Source organism: Equus quagga, chromosome 1, assembly GCF_021613505.1.
Source record: "Equus quagga isolate Etosha38 chromosome 1, UCLA_HA_Equagga_1.0, whole genome shotgun sequence".
NCBI lineage: Eukaryota > Metazoa > Chordata > Mammalia > Perissodactyla > Equidae > Equus > Equus quagga.
Window position 1 is genome coordinate 142484356 of NC_060267.1, and position 27877 is coordinate 142512232.

The following is a 27877-nucleotide window of genomic DNA, read 5'->3' on the forward strand; positions in this document are numbered from 1 at the left end:
TTTCCACAGTGGCTGCATCATTTTAGACTCCTACCAGCAGTTTATGAGGATGCTAATTTCTCCATATCCTCACTGACACTAGTTTTTTTCTTTTAAATCATACCCATCCTAATAGTGAAAAGTGGTGTCTCATTGGGGGTTTGATTTGCATTTCCCTATCGACTAATGATAAGCATCTTTTCATGTGCTTATTGGCTATTTGGATATCTTCCTTGGAGAAATGTCCATTCAAGTGCTTTGCCCATTTTTTAACTGAGTTGTCTTTTTGTTGTTGTTGCTTGTGCTTTTGGCATCAAAAATAAGAATCCATTGCCAAATCCAAGCTCAGGAAGATCTGCCCTTTTGTTTTCTTCTAAGAGTTTTATGGTTTTAGCTCTTATATTTAGGTTGTTGACCCGTTTTGAGTTAATTTCTGTGTATGATGTAAGATAGAGGCCCAGCCCCATTCCTTTGCACGTGAAAATCCAGTTGTCCAGGCAACATTTATTGAAGAGACCGTTCTTTCTCCACTGAATGGACTTTGTACCCTTGTCTAAAATCAATTGGCCACAGATGTCTGGGTTTATTTCTGGACTCTCAATTCTATTCCATTGGTCTATATGTCTATCCTTATGCCAGTACTACACTATTTTGATGACTGTAGCTTTGTAGCAAATTTTGAAATCAGGAAGTATGAGTTCTCCAACTTTGCCCTTATTTTTCAAGATTGTTTTGGCTATTCAGGGTCCTTTGAAATTCCATGTGAATTTGGATATTGACTTTTCCATTTCTGCAAAAAGGCTATTGGAATTTGATAGGGATTGCATTTAATCCATAGCTCGAGTAGTACTGACATCTTAACAATATTAAGTCTTCTAATCTATGAACATGAAATGTCTTTCACTTAGGTCTTCTTTAATTTCTTTCAGCAACATTTTGTAGTTTTCATTGTACAAGTCTTTTGCCTCCTTGATTAAATTTATTCCTAAGTACTTTATGCTTTTAGATGTTATTTTAAATGAAACTGCTTTCTTAATTTCTTTTTCAGATTATTCATTGCTGGTTGTTAATAAGCATTTTAAAGGCATTAGCTCATTTAATTCTCATAACAACACTACGAGGTAGGTACTACTATCATCTCCATTTTAAAGATAGGGGCCAGCCCTGTGGTCGAGTGGTTAAGTTGGCGCGCTCCGTTTCGGTGGCCTGGGGTTTCGCCAGTTCAGATCCTGGGCACGGACATGGCACTGTTCATCAAGCCATGCTGAGGTGGCGTCCCACATGCCACAACTAGAAGGACCCATAACTAAAAATATACAACTATGTACGGGGGGCTTTGGGGAGAAAAAGGAAAAATAAAATCTTAAAAAAAAAAAAGATAAAGAATTTTAAGACAGATTAAAAATCTTGCCCAAGGTCACAGAAAGAAATGAAACTTGACTCTTACAACCATTATTTAGGGTTTTCTAAAGCTCCAGGAACCTGGCTCCAGATAAATATACAAAGTTACTATAATAAAATCTTAATTTAAGGTGTATCATAGTTTTTTCAGTCATTTCATATTCATGACATCACTTGATTCTCACAATGAGGTAAGTAGGTACTCTTGGTAGATAACTGTTAATTCCACTTTTCTCATGAAGGAAAAAGCACTTAACACCAAACGACTCAACTACAGGTATTCAGCAAGGATTAATGTTCACCTGGGAACCTTCCAGATACTGACCCAACACTGTCACCCTCCTCTCCTACCTGTAACATTCTGATTTGATTCGCTGTATGGCCCAGAAACTGGCATATTCAAAAGCTTCTGAAATTATTCTAAAGTGCACAGGGGGTGAAGGGGAGCACTTATGTGGTGACAGACAAGAAATAACGTACAACTGAAATTTCACAATGATGTAAACTATTATGAACCTCAATTAAAAAGAAAATTATTCTAAAGTACAGCTGAGGCTGAGAACAAATCAAGTAGAGCAAGTGTGGAACCTAGCCTCTGCTAAGCAAATTATAAGCAATAAGGAGCCTAACTGCTCATTAATCATAACCGCTCATAAATCAGTAAGGTGGCAAGCTCACTATGGCTGGCAGATCTTATCCTTGCATATACTGAGTTCTTGAAGCACACTTAATTCTAGCTTCCAACAACTGATCATTTAATCTCAAAGATCCTAATTAAATAGATTGATCTGTTATCTTTGTATGACAAACTACCAGCCAATTATGATTTAAAATAATTATGCATAAAATAACTTCCAAAGATGTTATTTGACCAAGAAGAGTGATGACCAAACAAACTTATCAGCAGTATTCAATCACAAATACAAGACAGTGACATAAACTACTTTAACAATACCAGATAACAAAGGCTGGCAATCTTTTTATGTAGAGTGTGAGAGTAAGTATTTTAGGATTTGTGGGCCAAGAAGAAAATTAAGGCTATTACGTAGGTACTTATTTAAGAAAGAAAACCAATTTTCACAAATGTTTTATCAACAAAATTCAAAATGTAATAACTGAGTATCATTTTTTGTAATACAGAGGAGTGGAATTCTTTTTTGTGGGGATAACATTTCACTTAATTAGGGTTCATAGTTAGTGGTTCCTTATCAGAACAGATGTTAATACTGTTCATCTGGTAATGTTGATCAGTAATGAGATTTTACATATTTCATCTTTGAAAATATTTTTTCACATAGATGGGTCATATGTATACCACTTTAAATACTGGAAAGCTGTAACAGCATCACTGTGGCGTGCAGTGCACCGAGCAGCAGTGTAATGCAATGAGAGCACCACATATAAACTCTGTTGCAACTACTTGATTGTGCTATCGTAGGACAGAAACAGCCCAAGAAAATAGCAAACAAATGGATATGACTGTGTTCCAGTAAAACTTTATTTACAGACATTGAAATCAGAATTTCATATAATTTTCACATGTCACAAAATATTATTCTTCTTTTGGAATTTGACAGGGATTGCATTTAATCTATAGCTCACTTAGGGTAGTACTGACATGTATTGTTGATTTTTTTCACAAACATTTAAAAACGGAAAAACCATTTTTAGCTCATGGGCTGTACACAAACAGGCAATAGGCTGAATTTGGCCCATAGACTATAGTTTGCTGGCCCTTGTTCTATGACACTGAAATTGACCTTTCAAGTTTCCCACCTTCTAAAAGCCAAATGGATTTGATTAATGAACTTGGGGTGTTAAGAAAGGGCCCAATAAGATTTATTCACAAGCCACAATTTTTAAAAATGAAAATATCAGCATGTTAAGCTATTAATTCAAAGATACATCCCATTTCCTAACAGCTTTTACAATGAGACAATACTGGGCTTTAAAACTATTTAATGAACTAAATGATAACCTTATGTAGAGAACTGACTGTGAACAGGGACATCTGCAATTTCTGATACTGCAATCTAACTCTTCCGAGGGAACTTATCAGTCACACCAACTACATCATGGCATTTCTGTTCACATGACATTTCTTTTTGTTGAGACCAAATCTAAAACTACACATTTAGCTTTTCAATGCAAGAGAAGTTATCACTGGGCAAGTTAACAACAGTAACATATTTATGACACTAAATTTTTCCCCAATCACCATGGAATTCATTTTGCACTATTCAAATTGGAACATGTTTTATCACTCAATTGGATCCAAAAAGTTCAAGTCATTTTCCATTCTGACAAACGAAATCTCACATGTAATGAAAAGCCAAGAAATAAGATTAGTAACAAAATCTTTCAAGACCTCCAATATGAACTTCTCTCCTGACCAACTTGCCCAACCCCCTTACCCTACTACTAGAATGTGAATTCTGAAAGGTGGGGTACATGTCATTCCTTAATCTGGTATCTCTCACAGTATCTTTCAAAGTGCTTTGACTACGGGTCATGCTCAATAAATGAGCGTGGAACTGCAATGAACTGATAGAATCATTAATCAGAGAAATGAAAATATCTAGGTTAACCATCCTACTTACAGTTCAGGTTCCACCGCGACAAGAGGCATATCTCTTCTCAGTAAAAATCGGTTCTCAGGCACTGGAGGAATCTCTTCTGGGCGAACCACAGGCTTTTCCCTCTTAGCATTTGAATCAACTGCCCTTTTTTCATTGGTATCACTCCTCTCGGAGTGACTTGGGGAGAATAAACCAAGTCACCAATTAAGATGTATAATGTTGGCATTTCATAATAATATTAAAATAATAGCAAAACTACTGGTAACTTACAAATCTCACTCAAAAGTGAGGTTCCTTTTTTTTTAATTTTCACCAAGAGAACATAAAACATCAACCCAGTGAAAAAGTCACAGTACAAAAATTCTGATATGAAAATTGTCAAATGATCCTTTTTTCTTTTAAGAGTTCCAGGGATTAGTCTCACCTGCAAACACATAAATCTTTGATATGATATGTCTGTGCTACCCCTAAATTGCCAATTTCAATTTAAAGTCCAAAAAATGCTATCCTTTTCAACAAGAGGTAATAACGCTAAGTCTACAGAATTATATATTCTTTCCCCATTCCAGAGTGTGTGTTTGTTTTTTAGGTAAGACTACCCTGGTGTTTCACACTTACCCTTTCGGGCTCATTGTATGTTTATTCCTTGGCTCCTCTGAACTGCTTGCTTCCTTTCGTCTCTTTTTAGAATGTTTAACTTTTGGCCTCCTCTTACGTTTCCTTCTTCTGCTTCTCTCATGTTCAATTTCACTTTCTGAAGATGATTCAGAAGAGGAAGAGGAATTGGAAGAGGAATCCGAGTCTTCTGAATGAACTGGTTTCTTCCTTTTTTTCTCAAAAACTTTTAAGAAATATTAACAAAAATATTAGTACTGGATTTCAGTGCCTACTTTTCAGAGTAAAAAATGTGATTATTGAGTATCATAAAACACACTTTATAGATAGCAAACTAAAAATAAAATTTAAATAAACTTTTTTCCAAGTTGGTAATACAACTTGCTGGTGAGATTGTAAGGCAACAAAGCCCTTGCCCTCGTGAAGTCCATATTCTAGCTGGGTCAAATAAGAAAATAAGTAAGTAACTGCTTATATAATTTGACAAACAATAAGTGCTAAAACAGGGGGGAAAAAAAAGGCAGGGTAAAGGGAATAGGGAGAGTTGGGAGTAATTTAAAATAACGTTTGAGCAGAAACCTGAAGGAGGTGAGGGAGGGAGTCGGGCAGGGATCTGAATGAAGAGTGTTCCAGACAGAGGGAACAGCCAGCACAAAGTCCCTGAGTCCCTGAGCTTGGCATGTCTCAGTAAAGGTCAACCTGGCTGGGCAGGAGACGAACAAGGGAGAAGAGGTCAGAGAGCCAGACTGCCTTTCAGACCACCGTGAAGACTTTAGCTTTGTCTGACTGAGAAGCCCTTGGAGAGGATCACTCTGGTTGCTGTTAGGGACAGACCGTAGAGGGCCAAGTCTGCAAGCACGAAGACCAGTTAGGCCACTACTGCTGCTGAGAAAAGATGATAGAGGAGCGAGGACAGAGGCAAAGTAAACAGTTACGTGGCTATTGCAATAATCTAGATAAGAGAGAATGGTGGTTTGGACCAGGCTGATAGCCGGGGAAGCAAAAAGAAGAGTTAAGATTTGATAAGAATTGCTGATGGACTGGATATAGGGTATGATATAGAGGCATCAGGGCTATTGTTATAGTACTTGCACGAGTTTATTCCACTACTGAAATCCAGAAGGGATCTTTAAGTTATAATCTTCAACATGCATTAGCTGTATCCTAGCTCCTCCTACCTGCAAAAAACTCTTACCATCTTTTGTTGATTTAGTGGCAAGCACCCCACAGTCAATAACTCGCACATCTGCATAAGGCCTACTTGCAGCATCAGTTTTCAGATTTTCAATTTGTTCAATTACTTCAAAACCGGAAATAACTAGTCCAAAGACAACATGGACCCTGTCATAATACAAATTCAAGAAAGAATTGGTTTGATGATAATTAAGCCATAAGCAATAATCAAGACAACTGTTATAAATGACATGTCCACAGACCTGAAAATAAAAGCAAAGTATTTGATGTATGAAGCAACTAGAAGGGAATTGGAACTTGAAATCTGCTTCATAAAAGAAAAAAACAATTACTCAAACTGGGCCTTAGTTTCTGCCTTTAAAACAAAGGTTCTTAACTATTTTATGGTAAAGAGTCTGATAACAGTCAGATTGCACTTAATACTCAGAAACTGTCATTACAGGGTCACTCAACAAAGCACAGCTGAGAAGTCCATCCATAAGCCCAGGTAAAGACCCCTTGGCTGTGAGAGATTAACCCAGAGATCAAGAGGGTTCACTCATGGTCCAATCTGTCTTGGACTGGCCACCCAATCACCTCCTTAAGGTATTAAGAACATAACTCTTACCCATCCAGGTGCGGAGCAGGTTTTGTGGTACTGTGTAATAAACATCGATACAAAGAAGATGGCAAAAACCAGGTGTTCAGGTAAACAGAGCAGAAGGGATTAAAGCACAGCATGTAGAGAACAAAAAGGTAAAGATAAAAAGGGGAAAAAGTTAAACATGATATACATATAAACTTAAAAACCTTAAAAACAAAGCAAGCATAGCCATTTTATTGAGTTTAAAAAAACCTCAAGAGTATAATGAATTACAAAATCACATCTATTTCTCCAATATGAAGACTATATATGTAAACATACATCTGAAATAGGTTTAAAATATTCAAATATATTTGAAATATAAATATACATTAGAACTAAAGTTATTCTTTCTCAAGTCTAAAACAACAAAACCAAAAACAAATTCAAAATTTATCAAGATAATTAAACAAGAATAAAAAAGCACCTATCATTTGCCCTAAAGAAAGAAAAGTGTGATCAACACTTGCCCCACACACTTGTATGAGTTCTTCTATTTCTTATTCCTCATACTGAGTCAGTGTTAGGCAGGCAGATCTTTGAGCCCCTCTTCCTTACCTAAGGTGAAGCTCTGCCACTCACAGCAACTCTGAAAATGTAATAGGGAGCAAACCTTCAATCTGCCAACACTTCTGACAGCAAAGTAAATAATGATGGGTAACATTATAGACACTTTAAATTTCCATGGCTCAGAAAACACCCAACTAGCTTCTTCTACAGTCACAAACTGGCAGATAGTCACTCTTGGGAAGCCTAAGGGGTACATCTGGTTAAGATATTTTGAACCCAAGCTGGTTTTCTCATATCATTTTCACAGATCTTCACATTATGTGAATTGCAATGCAAAAAAATTCAAAAGCAGATAACTCAGAAGTGTATATCACAAACATCTTAGTTTATAAGAATGAGAAATAGATATTTGAAGAAAGTTCCCTGGATATCAGGCCATGTGAAAGCAGTCAATTGTACTAGAAGCTCCCATATAAAGTTTTATATTTTATCTTCATTGTAAGGCAATTCAAAGACATGTAAGTCAACAAGACACAATTTTAACCTTCACAACAATGCTAAAAATCATTATTCTACAAGGAATCCTAACACTTATGCTTACATTAAGAATATTCAGTTATGTAAGAGTACTAGAGAATTTAATTTAAAAACATTAAATGTCAACTTAAGAACTTTCAGAATTTTAAAGGGTATCTTGAGTTTTAAAACCACTAGTCTCAAATTTCCCTTAGAAGATTGAGAAGTGGTAATTATGTAATAGTAAAAATGAATAAAAACAGGCAAAAGAAAAAAATCTAGCAAATTGGTGAGGCGGTAACACTTAAATCATTAAACTAACATCTAGAAACTACGTTGGATGATAACTTTAAGATAGAAATGTGCTTCCTATAATTATAAAACTTTACCAAAGCACATAACAGATAGGAAGAAATCATTACATATGCTAGACAGAGATGCCACTGTATGAAAGATGTAAAGAGGTAAAAATTTTTAAAGGTAAAAATGCTCTTCTACAATGTAAGGAATCAGTCTCAAACGTGTAGCAGTGAAAACAATGAAAGATTTATTGACTAGATATTCCTCTTCCTTCCTTGATCCTTTCTCTCACAACTCTCACATCTTCTGATATTGGGGAAAAGCCTACAGGTTTTTCTAAAACACACGGAGCCCAACTGAATTTGCCACCTTGGCTAACAGTGCTGTAAAAACCACCTTACGGCAAACCTTGGAGCAACTGGTGAGATTAAAACATTCTAGCTAAGTGCAGGGAGGCAGCAACAAACTACCTAAGCCTCAATCTGAGGACGGAATAGCTACCTTTATGAAAGATTCAAGTTCTCTTTTTAATTCAAATAAAAACTGAAGACAAACAAACTTGGTCCTTTATTGCAGTAGTGAAGAAAACAAATGAAGAAAAGAACTACTCTTTCAAGGACGAATTTCAGCTGGCCCACTGTGCTTAAACTGGTGTAAATAAATAAGTCCATTGCTCGCATCTGCAATTCAGGATGCAGAAATGCAAATTTATATTTTAATTGGGTTAGACAACATATTAGGAATACTGAAAGTATCTCAACAATTGGGTTAGACAACATATTAGGAATACTGCAAGTATCTCAACAAAATAAGCCCTCTGGGGTTTTCAGCCTACATTCCAGGAGTAGATATTCCAATGTAAGGCAGGCTTACTGGCACTGGGCTGACACCAGACATGGATAAACAGAGGACACTGCCAAAAGGGGTTACAAAAGGGCAGAGGGAAATGAGATGCTCAGTCCAAGTTATTCAACTCTGCTACAATGGACAAAGAGACCTCAGCCCACCAACTGTATGGATCTTTCAGTTGTAAAGACCCATGCAGTGGTGACATATGCTCAGTAAGTTAAGACCTTAAGAAAGCCAGAGACTATCATAAATGTGTAAGTTTATACATACTTATAAAACATACCTAAAGGAGAAACAACCACAAAAAAATTTCAAATTATAAAATTTTCCAGTTTCCCCCACCCCTGAATTTACTTTAAAAATATATGCACAAGGGTTCATTTAAACCTTGTAAATTCTAGAAATTAAAAGTGTCACTGTCACTCCAAAAAGCAATCTACATTTATAGCCATTATCAAAGAAGCTTTTGGCCTTATACAGAAATCAATAGTTCTGTACTGAAATGAGATCTAAACCATTATATTATACACAATATACCGCCCCCTCCCCCGAAGATGTGTGGGAACAAGCCCCTGAAATTAAAATATACTTCTCAGGATTAACCAGGGATAATAAAACACACTTCTTTTACACGTATTGCTGCCATAGATCAAGCAGAAAGTTTTTTCTTAAAATGGTTCAATGCACATAACAACAGGATTAAAGAGATAAAGGCAAAGAAAGAAAAAGAGAGCCTTAGAGTAATGAGACATTACCTTTGGAGCGCACGGTGTAACACTCTTTCTGTAAATTTTACACAAAAATGGCAAGAAATAAATTGTAATACACTTTTAAGACAAGACTGAATCTATGTTTTAATATCAATATAACTTTGAAATTAAATATTTTCAAGTTTTATGCAAAGCAAGAAAGCTTTTTAAAATGGAGGGCTCTAAATTTTCTTTCACATAAGATGTATGTAGAGATGAATTATGTTTAAGAAAAGCTTTGTGGTTAAAGTGGGAATCTGCTCAGATCCTTAATATTGTAACATTAGAGTGTGAATAACAGCTATTAACAAAACATTACATTTCACTTCACAAATTCTAGAAACTAGCTAAGTCAACTAACATCTTTCTCAATAAGAGAATAATATATCTTGCGTACATACATAAATATAAAAATCTGAATGCCCAGGAGCAGTTACTACTAGTGGAAAGCAAAAATTTCCATGGAAAGAACTGAGTTAAGAGAATTCAAAACAAACAAAATTTCAGGGAACTTTTTTTTACTAATTCACTTCAAATAGACCCTTCGCGTTTCTACATTTGAAAGCTTTTTTCAGTCACACAACACAACAGACCACTATCAGGAGTTAATGAGCAAATGTTTGGACTGTAGTTTCTGTTCGTTGCCATTACATACACTTTTATAGTTGCTAAGTCATTTACTTTTTATTTATTTTTTTACTCTTTAAAGATTGGCACCTGAGCTAACAACTGTTGCCAATCTTTTTTTTTTGAATTGTTTTCCTCTTCTCCCCAAAGCCCCCAGGTACATAGTTGTGAGTGCCTCTGGTTGTGCTATGTGGGACGCCGCCTCAGGATGGCCTGATGAGCTGTGCCATGTCGGCACCCAGGATCCGAACCGGCAAAACCCCAGGCCACCGAAGTGAGTATGCAAATTTAACCATTCGGCCACGGGGCCAGCGCCTGTTAAGTCATTTAAAATAATAATAATAATAATAATAATAATAATAAAAGACTACAGCAGCATAACTAGAATTTTAAGGATCTTCTCAAAGAATAAAGGATAAAAAGATGGAAGTCTTAAAAGAGTGTGCTGTCAAATCTTGGCCATAGTACTTTCTTTTCCTGTCTAATCTGATTTTCCCCATTATAAAAGAAATATTTTTCAAATATACACTGTCTGACCAATTTTAACTCTATTAAACTTTAAACATATTTATTACTCCTCAGACCAAAAACCATATTATATATAATGAAGGAAATTCTTTATAGCGATTTTGGACATATTAAATCTTGAAATATTTAAAAATAAGCTTTAATTTCTTATAAAGCATTGATACACGAATTACTATCAAAAAAGAACAGGTTTCAAATAAAGTAGTGTTGTCAATGAATGTTGTAAATAAAAGTGACTCTAGGTGTAAAGTAGTACGGGAGAAGGAAATAAAGATAACCTATTTCTCCTGTCTAATGTAGCCTTTAACATGCAATTTTTTCCCTCAACTCCTGCAAATATCACACTTGGAAGAGGCACCAAATTGTACACAGTGATAAAGCTGGTGTGAGGAAAATGGAAACTAACCAAGCCACATTATAGCACTCTACCTATGCATTTCAAAAGTCACCAAAATAGAAGAGCTTTCGGAAATTCAGCACTGATGTTAAAAATACACATCAAACAATACTAGCTACAAAATTCCTTCCAGCTTGCTAATACGTGTGTCACATAAACACTAAGTAATATTAAGACAATGTTAGGGATGATATCTGATATTCAGAGAACTTCACTAATGATTAAGTTTCATGTACATCTTTTGAAATTAACTTATGAAGGTATTACCCCAAAAAAGAAAGGAAAAAGCTAGACTTCTCAGGTTATTAACTCTTACTAGCATTTCTTCTCATAAAAATTCATGAATATGAATTTTTCTACCCAAATCTACCTTTGCTACCCAAAATGACAAGACAGCTTTATAAACCTCTTAAAACTAAACCAGCCCTCAACTCCCCTTGCTCTGCTACTCTGAAATGACACTGAAGTCACATGAAGACACATGAAGAAGTGCTGAAATAGCACTTCTCTCCTATTCAGGTGAGTAGCCACTGACAAGCCTGATTCTTAAATGACATAGAGCATATCCTAGAACTTCCTAGGTTTTCCTCCTATAGTCCTATTTATGACTATTAAAATGTAACAAATGCTTTTTGCTTAAAGTTTGACTTTTCTGCATTATCTTTTATTATTTTTTTATAATCATCACGACCAGTAACAGTGGCCATTGACAGAGACTGTACTCCAGAGCTCTGCAGTCTTCCTCCTCCATGGCTATGAGATAAAGCCTGCACAGGTTCAGTGGACGGGGACAAGCGCACCTGCCACACCAGTGTTCTAACAGTGGCTGAGGAAGAGTGCTGCTGCTGCCCCTGGTTTAGCAAGACGAGGCCAGAGCTTCTCTGCAGCACCTTTCAGACTGGTGAAAACCAGGCAGGTACAACTATTCTCTTTAGGCAAGAGAAGGTTTGCATATATATCATTCCACATATTCAGAAACAGATCAATCTATGAAACATTTTCTTCCTTTTATATCCACATTTTCACACCAAAATGTTTACTTTATCTTTGAAAGTGGGGTAGATACTTTATAAATAGAAAAGGAGACAAAACTAACACAAGGTACATAGTAAATAAAACTAGAACCAAGTGCTTTTACCCAGGAGAGTAAATACAAAGCTATAAAGCACCTAACTCATCTTTTTAATGACTACTTCATGCAATAGCTTATGTTTTGAAGAATGTATGTAAATAGAATAAAATCTAGAGCCAGAATTTATAAACTGTTAATACTAACAGTCAAAGGAAAAGAAAAATGTTTCCCTGCATGTCATTTTATTTGTCAGCAAGGCCTGATGCTTCTAATACCTAACTAAAATAAATTCAGAGCAGAGTGGTCAATAAAATTATGTAGCTTACAGTGCACAGCATTCTCTTTTAAGCTATCAATTTCTTCTAGATTATGAACAAAATTTCTGTAACCTGGTCTTTATATGGGTTTTCTTCCTTATTTAGCATTATCTACAGAACAAAAAGGTTGGACTAGATGATCTCTAAACCCTTTTCTACTCTGAGACTTTATAATTCTATAGCTTTTATTGTTATTTCTTCCTAGTCTTTGGCTTTAAAAATAAATCAAATTAAAAAGGACAAACTAACTAAATATCAAGTTAACTTAGTTACTACTTTGGTCCTAGGTCTTTGAATTCCTTCGAAAATACCTCAACATGGACACACCATTATATCCTCAGTGATTCATATCAATAGTACCACATACATCATTTCTTTCATGTTTCCTGAACAGTACTATTCCAAAAAGAATCAGTTTTCTTCCATTTAGGCCCACAAAAGCAAAATCATATGACTAATACAGTAGTAGATATAAGCAGTTATTGGAAAAATTACAAATAGCTTTATAGAAGAAAATCTGATTTTCATCATATACATAATGGTTCTACCCAAAGAAAGCAATACATGCAAAATTATATTTAATAAAAATGATGTATGTCTCAGAAAGGGGAGGTTTTAAATGCATAAGTGATGAAGACAATAGTTGTTGCACAAATCACAAGAATCCTTGAGGAACATTTTGCAAATACCCACACTAATAGCACCAAATTTACTTCCTAGGAATTACAAAGTAAAATATTTATAACATAAACTAAAAATACAATTTTACAAGGATATATGAAAAGTCCTTATTAAGCCTATAAAACTGGAACTACAAAGGCGGTTCTTGGCATTTTACCATCCACTCTTACAGCATCCTTTCTTTTTCAGATTGCAGTACTGCTGCTCAAGGTGCCGTAAGAATAGCTGCGGTAAGAGGGTAAAATGCAGGAGCCACCGTTGGGAAGCCATCAGATAGCTCTGCAACCATCGACCCCAGTAACCTCAACTTTTACAGTGATTATCTACCATCATATACACAACTTGATAGAACATTATACGTTTTTTTTTTTTACTACTTCCAGCTCCAAAATATTCGGGCTTGCAAGACATAGATTTTCAAAGATTTTTCTTTTATGGGCCACCATCTGCATTTTACCTATCCTTTCCATAAAAGCAAGGAAATATTTTGTTTAGAAAGGTGAACATTAGTTTATCCTGCAACCCACGGATAACTGGTACTTCTAGCCAGCAAAAAAAAGCACATACACAAAAACTTCTTTAAAAAAAAGAGACAAGGATTTGTGTGTGCAAAAATGCTCAATTACTTTCAAGACTGCTTTTAACTCCAAACTTATTTCCAGATGTAAATTTCAAACTAAACGAAGAAAACTTTCTTTCAATCACATGTTCACAGTGATTTTAGTGCCATCTACAGTTAGTTAATTAAGAAAACACATTTAAAAATTTTAATCCTAATTCACTGATGTTAAAATTTTCTTTTGGCACTTCTTGTCAAAAATAGTAGTCCAACGTAAAATTAAGCTATGTAGGAAACAGCAATAACCTTAATTTTTTTTGATAGTAAACATTCCTGGAAAAGAGTTAAGCAAGTACTAAATAACATACAAACAAGAGACTCTTTAAATTTTTTGAAGGGAGAATCTCATACATTAGATTTTAATTAATATACGTAGGTGCACTGGTTTTAACTCTAACATTTTATAAACAAGATAATCAGGTACAATGGGAAGAAGCTGCTGCTACCTGATAAATCAAACTTTAAATGTACTGACATAAAAAAGGAAATCTAAAAGAAACTTTAGAGCCCTCAAATGATAGCTTCTTGACCAAGGAATCATTAGTTTATCATGTTCACAGTTCAGATAAGCTTAAAAATGGAAATGGAAAACCTCAATCAAAGAGTAAACAGCTTCTATATTAAATTACTATAAAAGAAGATTTTCAAAATATTTCCCACTACTTTTTTTTGGCCTTTTAGAAAGTTAAGAACAGAAAAATACTCTAGTAAAGAAGTGGAGTAACTAACACTCTACGGAATCAAAACAAGATATAGGAACAACTGTTTTTAGGTCTTCTTTTTTTCCTGCACAACTCCAAGCATTATCATCATCTAGCAGCTTTCCATTTTTAGGACATTCTTAGGAACAGAATGTCCCTTATCTGAACTTTATCAGATCATGTTGGAAATCTATTTTTTCAGAAAAACTTAAAATGTGAGATTTATTGTATATGAATAATTTACTCCTTTAAAGACAGGGAAGCGCCATTCATACTCATCCATTCAGAAAGATGACTGACTTTTTCTGGTAAACCACGAATAAAATATTTCTCCAACATACATAGCACAACTATGGAGATTTACTTCCAGTCAAAAGCATTAAACTTCATGCTAACCAATTATCTTTCATATTTCATATAATAGGATTATAATAAAAATAGGTTTTGAAGTAACTTTAGATAAGAATATAACTAAAAGTATGCCAAAGCTCTTACAGATGAGAAATAAGTATGGTATTGGTTGTGCATGCATGTACATTGTGAAGGAGTATGTTTTTTAAAAAGCAAATTAGCATTCTGAAGTTTCCTCAGTGATAATCTCATAAATTTTGGTTGAAATGACAGCAATATTGGGTTAACTCAATTATGCATAGAGACCTCACAAGGTTTGAGTTATTTTCACAATGCTGCTCAGCAGCAAATCACTTATCTCTACACAATATCAGAAAACAATGGTCCCTCTCTCAAATTGGCTCAAAGAGAAACAGTAAAAGAAAAAGCAACCACACAATGGTTTACTCAAACGAACTGCTTTCCATGCCAAGGGTACATCTAGTCCTAGCCTATGAACAATTTTTAAATGTTCATCAATAGTTTATGTTTCAATCTAGCTTTGGTAAACTGAGCCCCCAAATTTGTTAAGAGTCAAAGCCAATTTCTTTTCTGAAAATGACAACATATTTTGAAAATAATGTACATCTTCAAGTTACATCTTTTAAGTATTATTCTTCAAATCCAGGATATATGTTGAATGCTGAGGTGGTTGTTAAGAGCTTACCAGTTACTATAACATTAGCAATTAATAATAAAACCCAAGTTGACACAATTCCAGCATTAAACTTGGTTTAACTATACCATCTTTCTCATGAACAGCGCTTCTCTGTTTAAGAAAAGCTCATCTCTGAATTATGCCTACTCACATGAAAAACTGGGAACCATTGGTATGTTTCCCTCGATTTGCCATTGACAAAAGGAACGCTCTGTCATGTTTGAGAATAAAGTTTTCATCTGTTTGAAGAAAACACAAATTTGTCAGTCTCCAATTATAAGTCACTTTTAAAGTGTAATGTTCACAGTAATAAACAGAAAGCAAAGGATGAAATTCCTCTTCTGGTCAGTACAGATACTTGACTGAATATTTAGAAAAAAATTTTTAACTACTCAAGGAGCAAAAGCATAAAATGACCAAAAAATACTACTTAAAGCCTTGAAGAAAAGAACATATATTTAATACTTCATACAAACAGCCTTAGAACAGTCACTTTTAGTAGTAACATACTTTGGCTAAATTGTATTTAAATTATTAGCTTTCAGGGAAAACACGTAAAGAAATTTTAGAGAAATCTCTATAGTAAAGCTCATTTCCTTCAAATTTCCTATTATCCTGCCTAAAGCACTATACATGGAGAAGTTTAATAATCCTCTCATTTTATATACGGTAAATTTATTACTCAACAGAATTAAAGCTAGGCTATGAGAGCAAAATCCAAAATATTACATAAATTAAGGACATGCCTAAATTAAATTAAGTATGTGGATTCCTTCTAATCAATAGGATCGAAAATTATCTAAGAAAGAAAGTCCGGTAGAAACAAAAACTTAAATGGCACAATACAATTTTAAGATACACAAGTATCAGCCACAGGGAACAACCACATTAAAGTGGCCTACAGCATAAGTTTCCAATTGCTACATGATAACAGAACCAGCTAAAGAGCTGTTTCCTTCTAGTTCAATGAAAAAACTCTGTCATAAAGATCACTTAGAGATGCTTTTAATTCCAGCAGAAATATACTGAAAACTAATTTCAATTTCCTTTTAACATTCATACAAACAAACCTTTCTTTAGAACAAACAAAAACACAGAAAACTTTAAAAAAATGATTACCTTGGGAACAGGCTTCTGAAAAAGAGTAGTAATCCATTTTCCCCCAAAAGAAATATAAAAGACTATTATAACACTGAAGCTATCATAGCATTAAAACCTAGTAATATTGGTTCCCATTATAAATCTCTGCAACTGACTTTTCTAAGGCTTTTTGGGGCAAGTGCAATAGTTAGATTATACAAATGTTACTACTGTAGGAATAAAACACAATCATATAGTTCTAGTATACAAAAGAAAACATACAAACCTTTGAGAAAATACCAACTTTTTCTACGAAAGAAATTGCTTGGTTTAGGAAAAAAAAAAACAGCTAGATTCTTTTCCCTGATGTGGAACTAACAACCCATTGGGAAAATAAAAAAGATACAGATTCATATATGAAATAGTATACAGAATTTTCCAAGTCTTCAAGAAAATTAAGAAATCCAGCCACAACCTGACCCAGACTGTCCATAAATTTATTAGGAAGGGTGCAAGGGAACAGAATTGGAGTTTGTGTTACTGAGCTTCGTTCTCTTACCTTTTCATTTTGCAAAAGACCACATTCTCTATAAACAAAAGAATATGTTGACAGTTTTAGGCAGGAAGATAGGAGTTTTCATGTATATAGTTGCCTAACCTCCATGCTGAAAGTCATGTTTAACCATAAAGTTAGCCTTAATTAATCTTGTCAATTAAAAGTTATATCTTACAATATAATTTATCCCCAAGTTCATGCAAATAAAGTATTTTCATGCAGCATTAGTTTCATGCAAAAAGTGAACTATAAGTAAACCTCTTCTCATTAAAAGTACATGATCAGACCTGCTTTAATATCAGAACTGAAACAAAAGACTATAAAATATTAAGTCTTACCTTTAAAATATCCACCATAAATTGATTCTCCACCTTTTCCATTACCTGCAAATAATGAGCTACATGAAATTATAATGACAATGAAAAATATACTAATATATATAAATTATTTTTTATGGTTTCAATTTGCTAACATGTTTTAATTGCTGCAGATAATCAAAATTCTAAGAATTCTCAACCTTGTCTTTAAACTACAAGTCCAATCTTATTACAATAAATACTATTAAAAAAGTTATCTCCATAACCCGTTTATTTCAAACAGTAATCACACCAACAAAATTCTAGAAGAATAGAAAAAATTGGATAGTTTGGCATTCATTGTAAGGAAATTGAGCAAGTAATTATAATATTACTAAAACTGCACAAAAACAAAATAAAATGCCTTAGTATTTTGCTTTTCATACATTCTTGGTCTACAATATTCACTCATCCAAGAACTATTCACTGATCTCCTAATATTTACATCATACTATAAGTGACAAAGTATTTACAATTAAAAGTAATAATAAGATACTTTAGAAACTGATAGATGGAGTTACTAGGAGCACAACTTTTAGCTCTACCTTCACTGAAGTCCCCACCCTGAATCATAAAGTTTTTAACCACACGATGGAATGTAGAACCTTTATAACATAACTTCTTCCCAGTTGTTTTCCCAAGGCCTTTCTCCCCTAGAAAAAAAAAGAAATGAAGTTTAGCTACAAACATATCCTTCCAAGGAAAGTATTATTCAATTAGTCCTTTGTCAATCCCTCCTGTGTGCTGGGAACCGTAAGAGATACAAGAAATAGATAGTGTGGCAATTTAACACACAGACAAACCAAAATAAACACCACAAAGTAGCATATAAATGTTAAATTGTATGGTACAGACTTTACACACTACCAGAGAAAAGAAAGATTAGAAATGGTTATTACTCCAGTAAGAGAATGTAATCAAGGAGTTGGTGCAAAGACTGGATATGTATGTACATGTATCCAAGTAAGGACTTTAAAAATTCAACTTGCTATTCCTATTTTGAAAGTAACATTGTAGATGTTTTTCCTCCCCGTTTTTTCTACTTTTGAAAAATATAAATCCAATTATATATAACAAAGAACAACTTCATTATGTTTTGCCCTGCTATTTTCTAACCCTAAATTTCCTGTGAAAGCTGGAATACTAAATCTGGTACAAAGTACTGAAATTTGTAAAATTATACCAAAAGAAACCAATTTTGAATATGCTATTATTTTATAAACTACAATGTACAGAAGAGATTTCACTACATACAGTCATACTTTCTTTTTCACTTTTGAGATCAGTTCTCTCTCCTCTCTTCCTCTTAAGAAATGCTTCCCTGATTTCATATCAGCCCATTACTTTTTAAGGAAAATACCTAGTCTGTTAAGCAAAGTAAAACTATAAGTTATGACATGACTTCTCATTAGAAATAATTTAATAATTCATTTACCTGAGCATAGGCAAAGGAAGTTTTTGCATGTTTTTGGACATATGTCTGAGAAGAGCTGAAACATAATACGACCAACTGAAATAAAACACATGAAAAAAAGGTAAGCAAGTTAATTAAATATACCACATCTTATATGGGAAGGAATAAAATAAACAGAATTAACAAATTGAAAGGTCTATTTTTGTAATTCATTTTAATTTTTTAAAAGATTTAACAGGAAAGAATTTAACTGGGCAATGCCAACCAACAAGAACTCTACTCTATTTGTTAGTGTTAGAATTCAGATGCAGCCAAAGTGGTTTCAGCCCTAAAACTGTAGGATTTTAAGTGTCTTTTAAAGGGGCCATATGTTATTAGACCCCTTTTAGTACAGACCCCTACCTGAACTATTAATCTTCTTTAAAAATACTCTTGATAATAGTTGCCTAATCTATGCTTGAACCTCTCCAGTGATGAGAGCACATCATATCATAAAACAGTCATTCTGGCCAGTACTGTTAGAAGAAAGTTCTTTTATCTTCTGTATTCAGCTTTCTACCTTTATGCAAGAACCGTTTACAGCCAACTTCCTGAACTGCCACCTACAACTAAAACTCACATTCTATTCCCTGAGAGAGCAGAAAGAGACAGGTTATGGTTCCTGAAAACCACCACCACCTATATAACAAACAGGAAAGGAGAAGCAGCAATGCAAATTTGATTTAACTATGCCATAGAGAAGTCCTTCACAAATTTTTTGGTCTCAGGACTCCAATAAACTCTTAAAAATTACTGACCTTTAAAAATATGGGTTATATCTACTTCTATATATCATATTATAAACTAAAACAAATTTTTAAAACAAGAATACACAAGCACACGTTCCATCAGCTGTCAGAGCAGTGACATCATTACATATCATGTAATCTCTGGATACTCGACTTGCAAATGAGAGTGCAAAAGACAACTCATATTATAAAAATAGTTTTGACTTTGCAGACCTCCTGAAAGGGGCTCTATGAAATAAGAAATAGGATTCTGATTTATAATTACTTTCCTGAGCCCCTTTCCCCTTATTCTACAAAATCTCTTCCGTTATGAACATTTTTATTTACTCAAAGGGCCTTGGAGAATAAATCACAATTAACTGTGGACCAAGAGTAAGTGATTTTCAGTACAGACACAAAATGACTTGATTTACTCTGTATCACTAAGATTTTAATTTACTCCTGGCCATATCAGTTCCTTTGAGGACAAAACAAAGCTACTGCATAATAGACATCCTTAAAGGATAAAAAGTGGGATAATGGCATCATATAAGAAGATTTTTCTTGTGTCAACACTCTGCCTATAGCTTTAATGGAGCCAGATTTTAAAACAATTTCAAAACCTTCTTGCTGATTTTGATATCTAAGGGAATGAATAAAAAGATAAGGAAAGAAGGCAAAAAGGAAAATAGCAACGTATCTAAAGTCATTTCAGAATTTTTAAAAATCATTATTATCAGTAATATTAAATACCACTCTTTGTATTTAAACGGAAATATTTTACTAGTATGATCAAAGTATTTTCATCGGTTCTTATAAATCCCTGGGAAATGGCTGGTTAGGTGGGTATCAAGTTCAAAATCATCTAGCTTTGTAGACTAGAACATATTTACTTTGGAATCCCTGTAAGATGGTTACTTTTCAGGATAAAAGATACAATCAAAGCAGTCAAAACTCAGACTTTTCTTTTAGGACTATAGTAACTTCAACATCAAGCATTTTTTCAAAACCTTTAATGCCTCCAAATGAAAACTGGTGTAAGTTTCCAATGTTTTTAGTTTCTCCTTTACAGATAATTAGGAGTTATGAACCCTCTAGTGGTACAACACATTTGAACACAGTCAAATATGATTACTACATTTCTGGGTCTAATATTCAGAGAGGGATAGCTAACCACAATTATTTTTTTTAAAAATGCTCACATCTAGTATCTTATCCTCTAACTTGATGAAGAAAAAAATTTCTATTGACCTCTCAATCTTTTTTAAAATTTTTTTAAAATTTAATTTTTTTTTTCCTTTTTCTCCCAAAGCTCCCCAGTACATAGTTGTGTATTTTTAGTTGTGGGTTTTTCTAGTTGTGGCATGTGGGATGCCGCCCCAGCATGGCTTGACGAGTGGTGCCGTGTCCGCGCCCAGGATTTGAGCCAGTGAAACCCTGGGCTGCTGAAGTGGAGCACATGAACTTGACCACTCGGCCATGGGGCCGGCCCCTGAGACTGCTTTCTTAATTTAAAATGTCTGTATATGTGCAATTTGAAGAGATTAAAAACAAAAAGCAAAGTCAAAGTTTTCTATCCAAATAAACAAAATGACTATGATTTCCTACAAAGAGGTATACTGGTATTAAATCCCACCAGATTGAATCGAGAATACTTAAACTGAACACTATGCAGACCAGTAAATATTAACTTGAACTAATAAAGCTCATCAGCAAGACAAATAATAGGTTTTCATAAATGTCTTTCAATTGAATTGCATTATTTTATAGAAAAGATACTTTTTAAGAAAAATTTAAAAAATATTCTGAAGATACAGTCTTCAAAGAAAAAAATAAGTCAGTGTGGTTCAGTAGTCCGGTTATTTTCAGTGATGGCACACATAAACTATGATCATAAAATCTATTGAAAAGAAAAATGTAAACTACAGTTACATAAGGAAAAGACTGGGAGTGACTTTGCAGAAAAGAAGATCCTCTGGCTCCGAAACTGATGAAAAAAATGAGTGTAACAGTAATACCATTTCCCAATACTAAATGCCTGAGGTTTACTGTCTCCTGTAATGAGTTAACAAACTCTGCTGATCTCTCTTTGAAAACTAATGCTGCTCCTGAATGAATGAATAAGATCTCAGAAATATTTGTTACTCAACACTACTTATATTTTAGTGGGATTTAGTAATCTCTCAGAGTCAGTCATTACCATCAGTAATATTATCTTTTATATATACTAAGATTTATTCCAAGGAATTACTGCTATTCCAATAAATACACTGTTCTATAATGGTAAGACTAAAATCTGAAACTGGTTCGTATAAGCATTAGTATGATGTTCTTAGAGTAAAAAATACACGGCTAAAGACAAAAATGACAGAGCAAGAATGGCTTCTGAACTTAACTCCAGTATACCAACATGCAGATCCTTAAAAATAACTAAGACAGGGGATCGATACTGAGATTAATCAGGTAATATCAACACATTTTAAATGTTAGCTACAGACAGGAAAAGCCAAGACATGCCCATGTCATGTTGTAATCCCAATTGGCCACTAGGTGGCAGGAATAAAATCAGCAAGTACATTGAATCTGGATAAAATTGAACGTCACCTTTCAGTAATACTATTGTTCCTTGTTCTCAGAGACATCTGTGCTGGAATTGCAGGTGCAGTGGTAAAAAAGGAGACATATATCATGGACATAAAAGATATGGTAGTTGGAAAAGTGAGCACTGGTTGAAAAAATATTGTGGGAGTCACAGTACAGAAGGCAAAGAAAATCTCATTTACAATTACAAGAAAGGGATGAAGAAAAGAGCAAAGATAGAAAGAGATTACACTGGGTAGACAGAGAGCAAAATCTAGGAGAAAATTAAGGGACGGGTGCAGCATTTCAACAAAATCAGGCCATTTACTCAAACATTATTTACTGAGATCTTCCTCATGCGTCAGGTTGTCCAACAGTATGTAAGATACAGTGCCGTTTTGGGGAGCTCATATCTTAGCTGGGAAGGACAGATACAAATTGCTACATAATGTGATAAACCATCAGTGGTATGAACCAAGCGCACTTATATCCACCCCTAGGCCTGACTGATGGAAGGGCAGACAGATATGGACTGTGTCTGATTTACTCACCACTCTATCCTCATTCATTGGTACAGTACCTGGTACAGGAAAAGTGCTCAATATTTGAATAACAACAATAAAAACACTTGAAACAGAATTATTCCAAGATAGTGATTAATGAAATACAAATGAAGGAATATCTAAATATAGATATCAGAAGTATTCATTACATACCAGGAAAAGTTATTACAAGTGGAAAAACATCAAGACATAGCCTAATAAAAGCTATTTATTTTCAGAGATATAAAGGAAAAGAATCCTTCTATCATCCAGGTAGTAGAATAATGTCACCCACAAAGAAAAAGAAATTAGGCTGGCTTCAGACACCTCACATTAGAAACTGGAGATAACACAACACCGTCTACCATCTTAAAGGGACTAATATGGTGTGAACAAAAAACTCTAAACCTAGCAAAGGAAATATAATAATTAGACTTTATCTTGAAAACTCTATTTGAAATATGACCCTAAGATATGACTCAAAGGATTAATGAGAAAAAGCTAGTAAGAAAAGAGTGGCACCGCGGCAGGCCTGGTGGCACAGCAGTCAAGTTTGCACACACTGCTTCAGCAGCATGGGGTTCGCTGGTTCGGATCCTGGGCGCAGACCTACATACCACTTATCAAGCCATGCTGTGGCAGGTATCCCACATATAAAGTAGAGGAAGATGGGCACAGACGTTAGCTCAGGGCCAATCTTTCTCAGCAAAAAGAGGAAGAGTGGCAATGGATATTAGCTCAGGGTTAATCTTCCTCAAAAAAAGAGACAAAAGAGTGGCATTGAGCACTGAATCCATTACAACACAGAATTAAATCTAAATAACTGTGGTAATTATGGTTATAAAATAAAATATAAATGTTATAGTTATTGGGAAACAAAATAGATAATGGTGAATTCTTTTTGCTATTTTTAGATACTTTCTAAAAATCTTCTTTTTCTTTTTAATAGGTAATGTTTTCATGATTCAAAAACCAAACACTGGAAAAAACTAAAGAGTAAGAAGTCTTGTTGCCACCTCTGTCAACAGGTAATTACTTTCATTAATTTCATGTGTATTTTCCACTTTCTTTTTGTACACATAAGCAAATATCGATATATTCTTCTTTTTCTTTTTTTGAGGCGGTAGCATGGTTGCTAAGAGAGTAGATCTCCAAAGTTCTCATCACAAGAAAAAAAATTTGTACCTGTATGGTGATGGATGTTAATAAGACTTATTGTGGTGACCATTTCACAACATATATATATCAAACCATTATCCTATACACCTGAAACTAATATGTCAATTATATCTCAATTTTAAAATAAAATGAGCAATTCCTTGGTTAAATGAAAAAGGTAGCATATTATGCACATGATGCTTTATTAACTTAATAAATATATTATCAAGAGCTTTTCATTTCCACAGTGTAAAACTAATTTAAACTGGAGGGAGGCCGTAGGAAATCACAGTACATACCGTATTAATAAAAACCAACAAGAGGGGGTTGACTTAGTGATAGAAAGTACATTTTCTCATATTTCATAGTAGGATTCAACAGGTAGACTTTGCTGACGTAGATAAAAGAGGAAATACGGGTTTAGGCATACTTAAATATGTAATCACCAGTAGAAGTAAAAATATATTAAACGTCTTTCAAATTACCGGTAGAACAACCCACAGTAAAAAGATATAAAACCAAAGAAAGGAAATAGCAAAAACACATAAATACGATATAGGATAAGGTAAGAGAAGACCAAAACAGCTGTATAATTCTTTAGGTACGTAAAGTTTTTTTCACGATATGTCAATCAACACCCAGATAAAAGTGTCCTGCAGACAGTACAAGCAAAAACTCAAAAGAGAATTTATTTATCGGCTCATGTAGTTAGTTGACAAGGATACTGGGGTGTAGATGAGAGAATCAAAGAGCTGTAGGAACCAGGATGTCAGGGAATGAGGCCAGATCTTAAGGCTGCCAGGTCTCACAAGGCAAAAAAGTGCTAAATACTTCTTTGTCCCTATCAATGTAGACAGCCCTCAATATTTTCATTAATGAATAACACAAATTAATCACTCAACTCAGGAAGATAAAAAAGCAATAAACAAACCTAAGGAAAATACAAAAAAGGTTTTAATAAAAGTAAAAGCAGAAATCAATAAGTAAGAAACCAAAAAGATGTTAGACTTGATAAATAAATCCCAAAGCTAGCTCTTCTGGGGGAAAAATAAAAGAGGAATACCAAAACTTAGGAAAAGGAATTATAAGTATGGACTACAACTCCAGGCTGATGCAGACCGAAAAACAAACTCAAGAGAGAAACGAAAATGTTAAGTAACTATCCAAAAGAATGGTGTTAAATAACTCTTCAGATACGGGTAAATTACTTCTAATGTTTGAGTAACATTAAAGTATAATTATCATCTCAACTGTTTCAGGGCACAGCAACAGATGAAAAGCTTAACAAATTTTATGAAGCAAATTAAATTGAAACCAAAGCCTGAGAAAGAGTTCAGTAAGTCCATCAAAGTAAGGAACAAGTCAAAAGTGCTTGTTAGTACTGCTATTGTTTAATGCTGTCCTGGAAACTGTAGCCCATGCAGTACACAGAAGAACCCTATGAGAGGTATGTGTATCAATAAAAAGAACAAATTTATCATTATTTGAAAGACATAACTGTACACCTAGAAACGGAGACAGTGAAACTGTTGATATTTGTCTTATCATCAACAAGAACCAGTAGAAAAAGTAACAGAATAAAACTCACATTCTCAACAACAACAAAAACATTTTAGCTACTTAGCCCCAAGAGTGCAGGACCTATAAAAAAAAACTACAACTCTGAAAGGCATAAAGGTAACCTGAATAAAAGGGGAGACATACCTTGTTCTTAAACAGGAAGTCTCAAAATTGCAAATGTGTCAAATTTTCCCTAAAGTAACCTATATTCATTTAAATGCTACCCCCTAAAAGTACTAGAAGAACATGACAAAATGATCCTGAAGGTTTATCTGAATGAACACGCAATTCCCTCCACCCCATGAACTTACTTTGAAATTTTTAAATCTATAGAGATGTTTTGCCATATTAACTTTATCCTTCCCTCTCTACACACACAATTTTTTTCTGGAACAAAGAGAAAGTCAAAGACACTGTGACGCTTCACCCTAATTATTTCAGTATAAACTATTAAAGAACAAGGATATTCCTCTACTTAACCCCAATACCATTGTCACACCCAAGAAATGTTAATAGTGATGAATAATATAGCCTAATACATAGTCCATACTCAAATTTACCCTACTGTCTCGACAATGCCCTTTAAATCTATTTTTTAAATCCAGGAATCTAATCAAGGATTATAAATTACTTTGGCTGTCAGGCCTTGGTCTCTTTCAATCTAAAACAGTCCCCATCTCTATCCCTTTTTTTTGTATCCCATATCAGTTTGACCCATTACTGGTGATGCTAAAGTATTAGCCAACTCTCTCAATTGTAAAATTACTTTCCCCCTTTGAGAATTAATAATCTGTGGGATGATACTTTGAAACTATGTGCACATCACGTTATTCAGCTTTATGTTATTAGCAACCAACACTATCATATATTCTAACTAATATAGATACTTTTATATGATGGTAAACTATAGACACTAACAGTGATTATATAAAGCTTAACTTACTGAAATGGAAAAAGTTTCAGAACATGCTGTTTAAGAGAAAAAGGCAAGCCACAAAAAAGGATGTAGCACATGATATTTTTAAAAAATGTGTATATTCTTGTACATAAAATTCAGGTAAGATGTTCAGAAAAGGTTAGTTATGATTATCTCTGCATGACAGGATTTTAAAGCAGGTTTACTTTTTAAAAAATTTGAGTGGAATTTTTAAAACGAGCATGTACTATTTTTACTAACAGAAAAAACAACGAAGCCCTTTTCAGCTTAAAATGAGCCAAAGAGATGCAGCAAGAGTTCAGGTCACACAGCTTAGAACTTGCAAATTAACTTTACTGATTGTGATATTCCTTTCTTTCTCTAAATGTGTCATTCATAATCAGTGGCAGTCTCCATCTTAAATCTTACATGTGTAAAAAATCTTTAAATTGGTGGTCTGGAATTTGGAAAGCATTTTCTAACAGAAACAATGTTATAAATCGTGATCAACTTCTGAGGACAGCCAAAAAAGCCTGCCTGATCCACAATACCGATGTAATTAAGCAAATAACTAATAGTATTAGCCTAAATTCTAGGGAGGAAAAAGTAATAGAGGAGTTTTTCATTCCCTCCTGTACACAACGATAGTGGAAGACACATTTGAAAAATAAGTTTTTGGTTTTTTGTTTAAGAATTCTCTACTGCTATTATCTATCCGCTTACCTATCTTAGGTGCTCTACTCTCTGGCCATCAAGTATCCTAATGCTGCCCTACTCAGCACTCCCCTCAAACCTGACCTACTTACTCTCCAAGGAACTTTACAATACTAAACCGCAGGATTTGCACAGCAGCCATTGTATAATGCATAAGAGAGAAATCCTAGGCTAGAGCTCTGGCTTTGACAATTACTAGCTATGTGACCTTGGACTAATCAATTACCCGCCCTGAGCCTTCTCGTCTGTTAAATAGGTTTAAATCTGACATCACAATGTTATATGGACTAAGACACCTTGCCAACATATGGTGTTATTATCATAGCCAAGATTATTACTCTGGTTTCAAGTACACTCAGCTATTAATAATGGAACTTATCAAAGGCAACCTATGCAGAAATGAGCAGAGCCAGAACCAGAGCCCAGTCTTCAAGTCCTCATTCAGTGCTTTTTGCAATATACTTGCTGCCTTCCCAGATTCTAATGTTACTGACTTTCCCTTGCCCCAAACACAACTCCCAGGTGGCTCTCTCATCAAGCAATTAAGAAAGCCATCTTGCTGCATGAGTTTAGGTCATGTACGAAAATGAACTTTCCCAAAGGTGAGAGCATTCCTAAAAAAAGGACACTTATTAGCCCAAATTAATCTTATCAACTTCAGATTAGTATGTAACAGTGAAGTAGAAACTTTCAGGCTCTATGGGAAACATGATTATTTGGGGGCAGAAGCTTGCTACCCTATAGCTACTCCTGCCTTTTACCATCTCCTCCTTCTCCTGGCATCAGATTTCTAAAAAAGCACCAAGTTTTTCTGGCAGTGACTACAGCCATGCAAGACAAGGGAGGCAGAGACAGAGCAGGGGTAGCAGTTCATACTACTCCTGGTTTGTCTGTTTGGACCATTTCCAAACTGCTAGTATCACTGCAGTT

At 34.4% G+C, this 27877-nt stretch overlaps 1 protein-coding gene across 1 annotated transcript in view; it reads right to left on the minus strand.

Annotated features, from left to right (window-relative positions):
• Positions 1-5806: 5806 nt before the first annotated feature.
• The window catches only part of NKTR (natural killer cell triggering receptor), a 31472-nt gene continuing 9401 nt past the window's right edge, over positions 5807-27877 (minus strand). The window contains exons 3-10 of the mRNA XM_046659866.1: positions 18732-18806; positions 17842-17949; positions 17279-17323; positions 15456-15543; positions 9321-9348; positions 6949-6979; positions 6376-6405; positions 5807-5915 (exon numbers count right to left, since the gene is read on the minus strand). Coding sequence (XP_046515822.1) covers positions 5893-5915; positions 6376-6405; positions 6949-6979; positions 9321-9348; positions 15456-15543; positions 17279-17323; positions 17842-17949; positions 18732-18806 — 428 coding nt within the window. The 3' untranslated portion in view covers positions 5807-5892. The remainder of the gene's footprint in view (positions 5916-6375; positions 6406-6948; positions 6980-9320; positions 9349-15455; positions 15544-17278; positions 17324-17841; positions 17950-18731; positions 18807-27877) is intronic.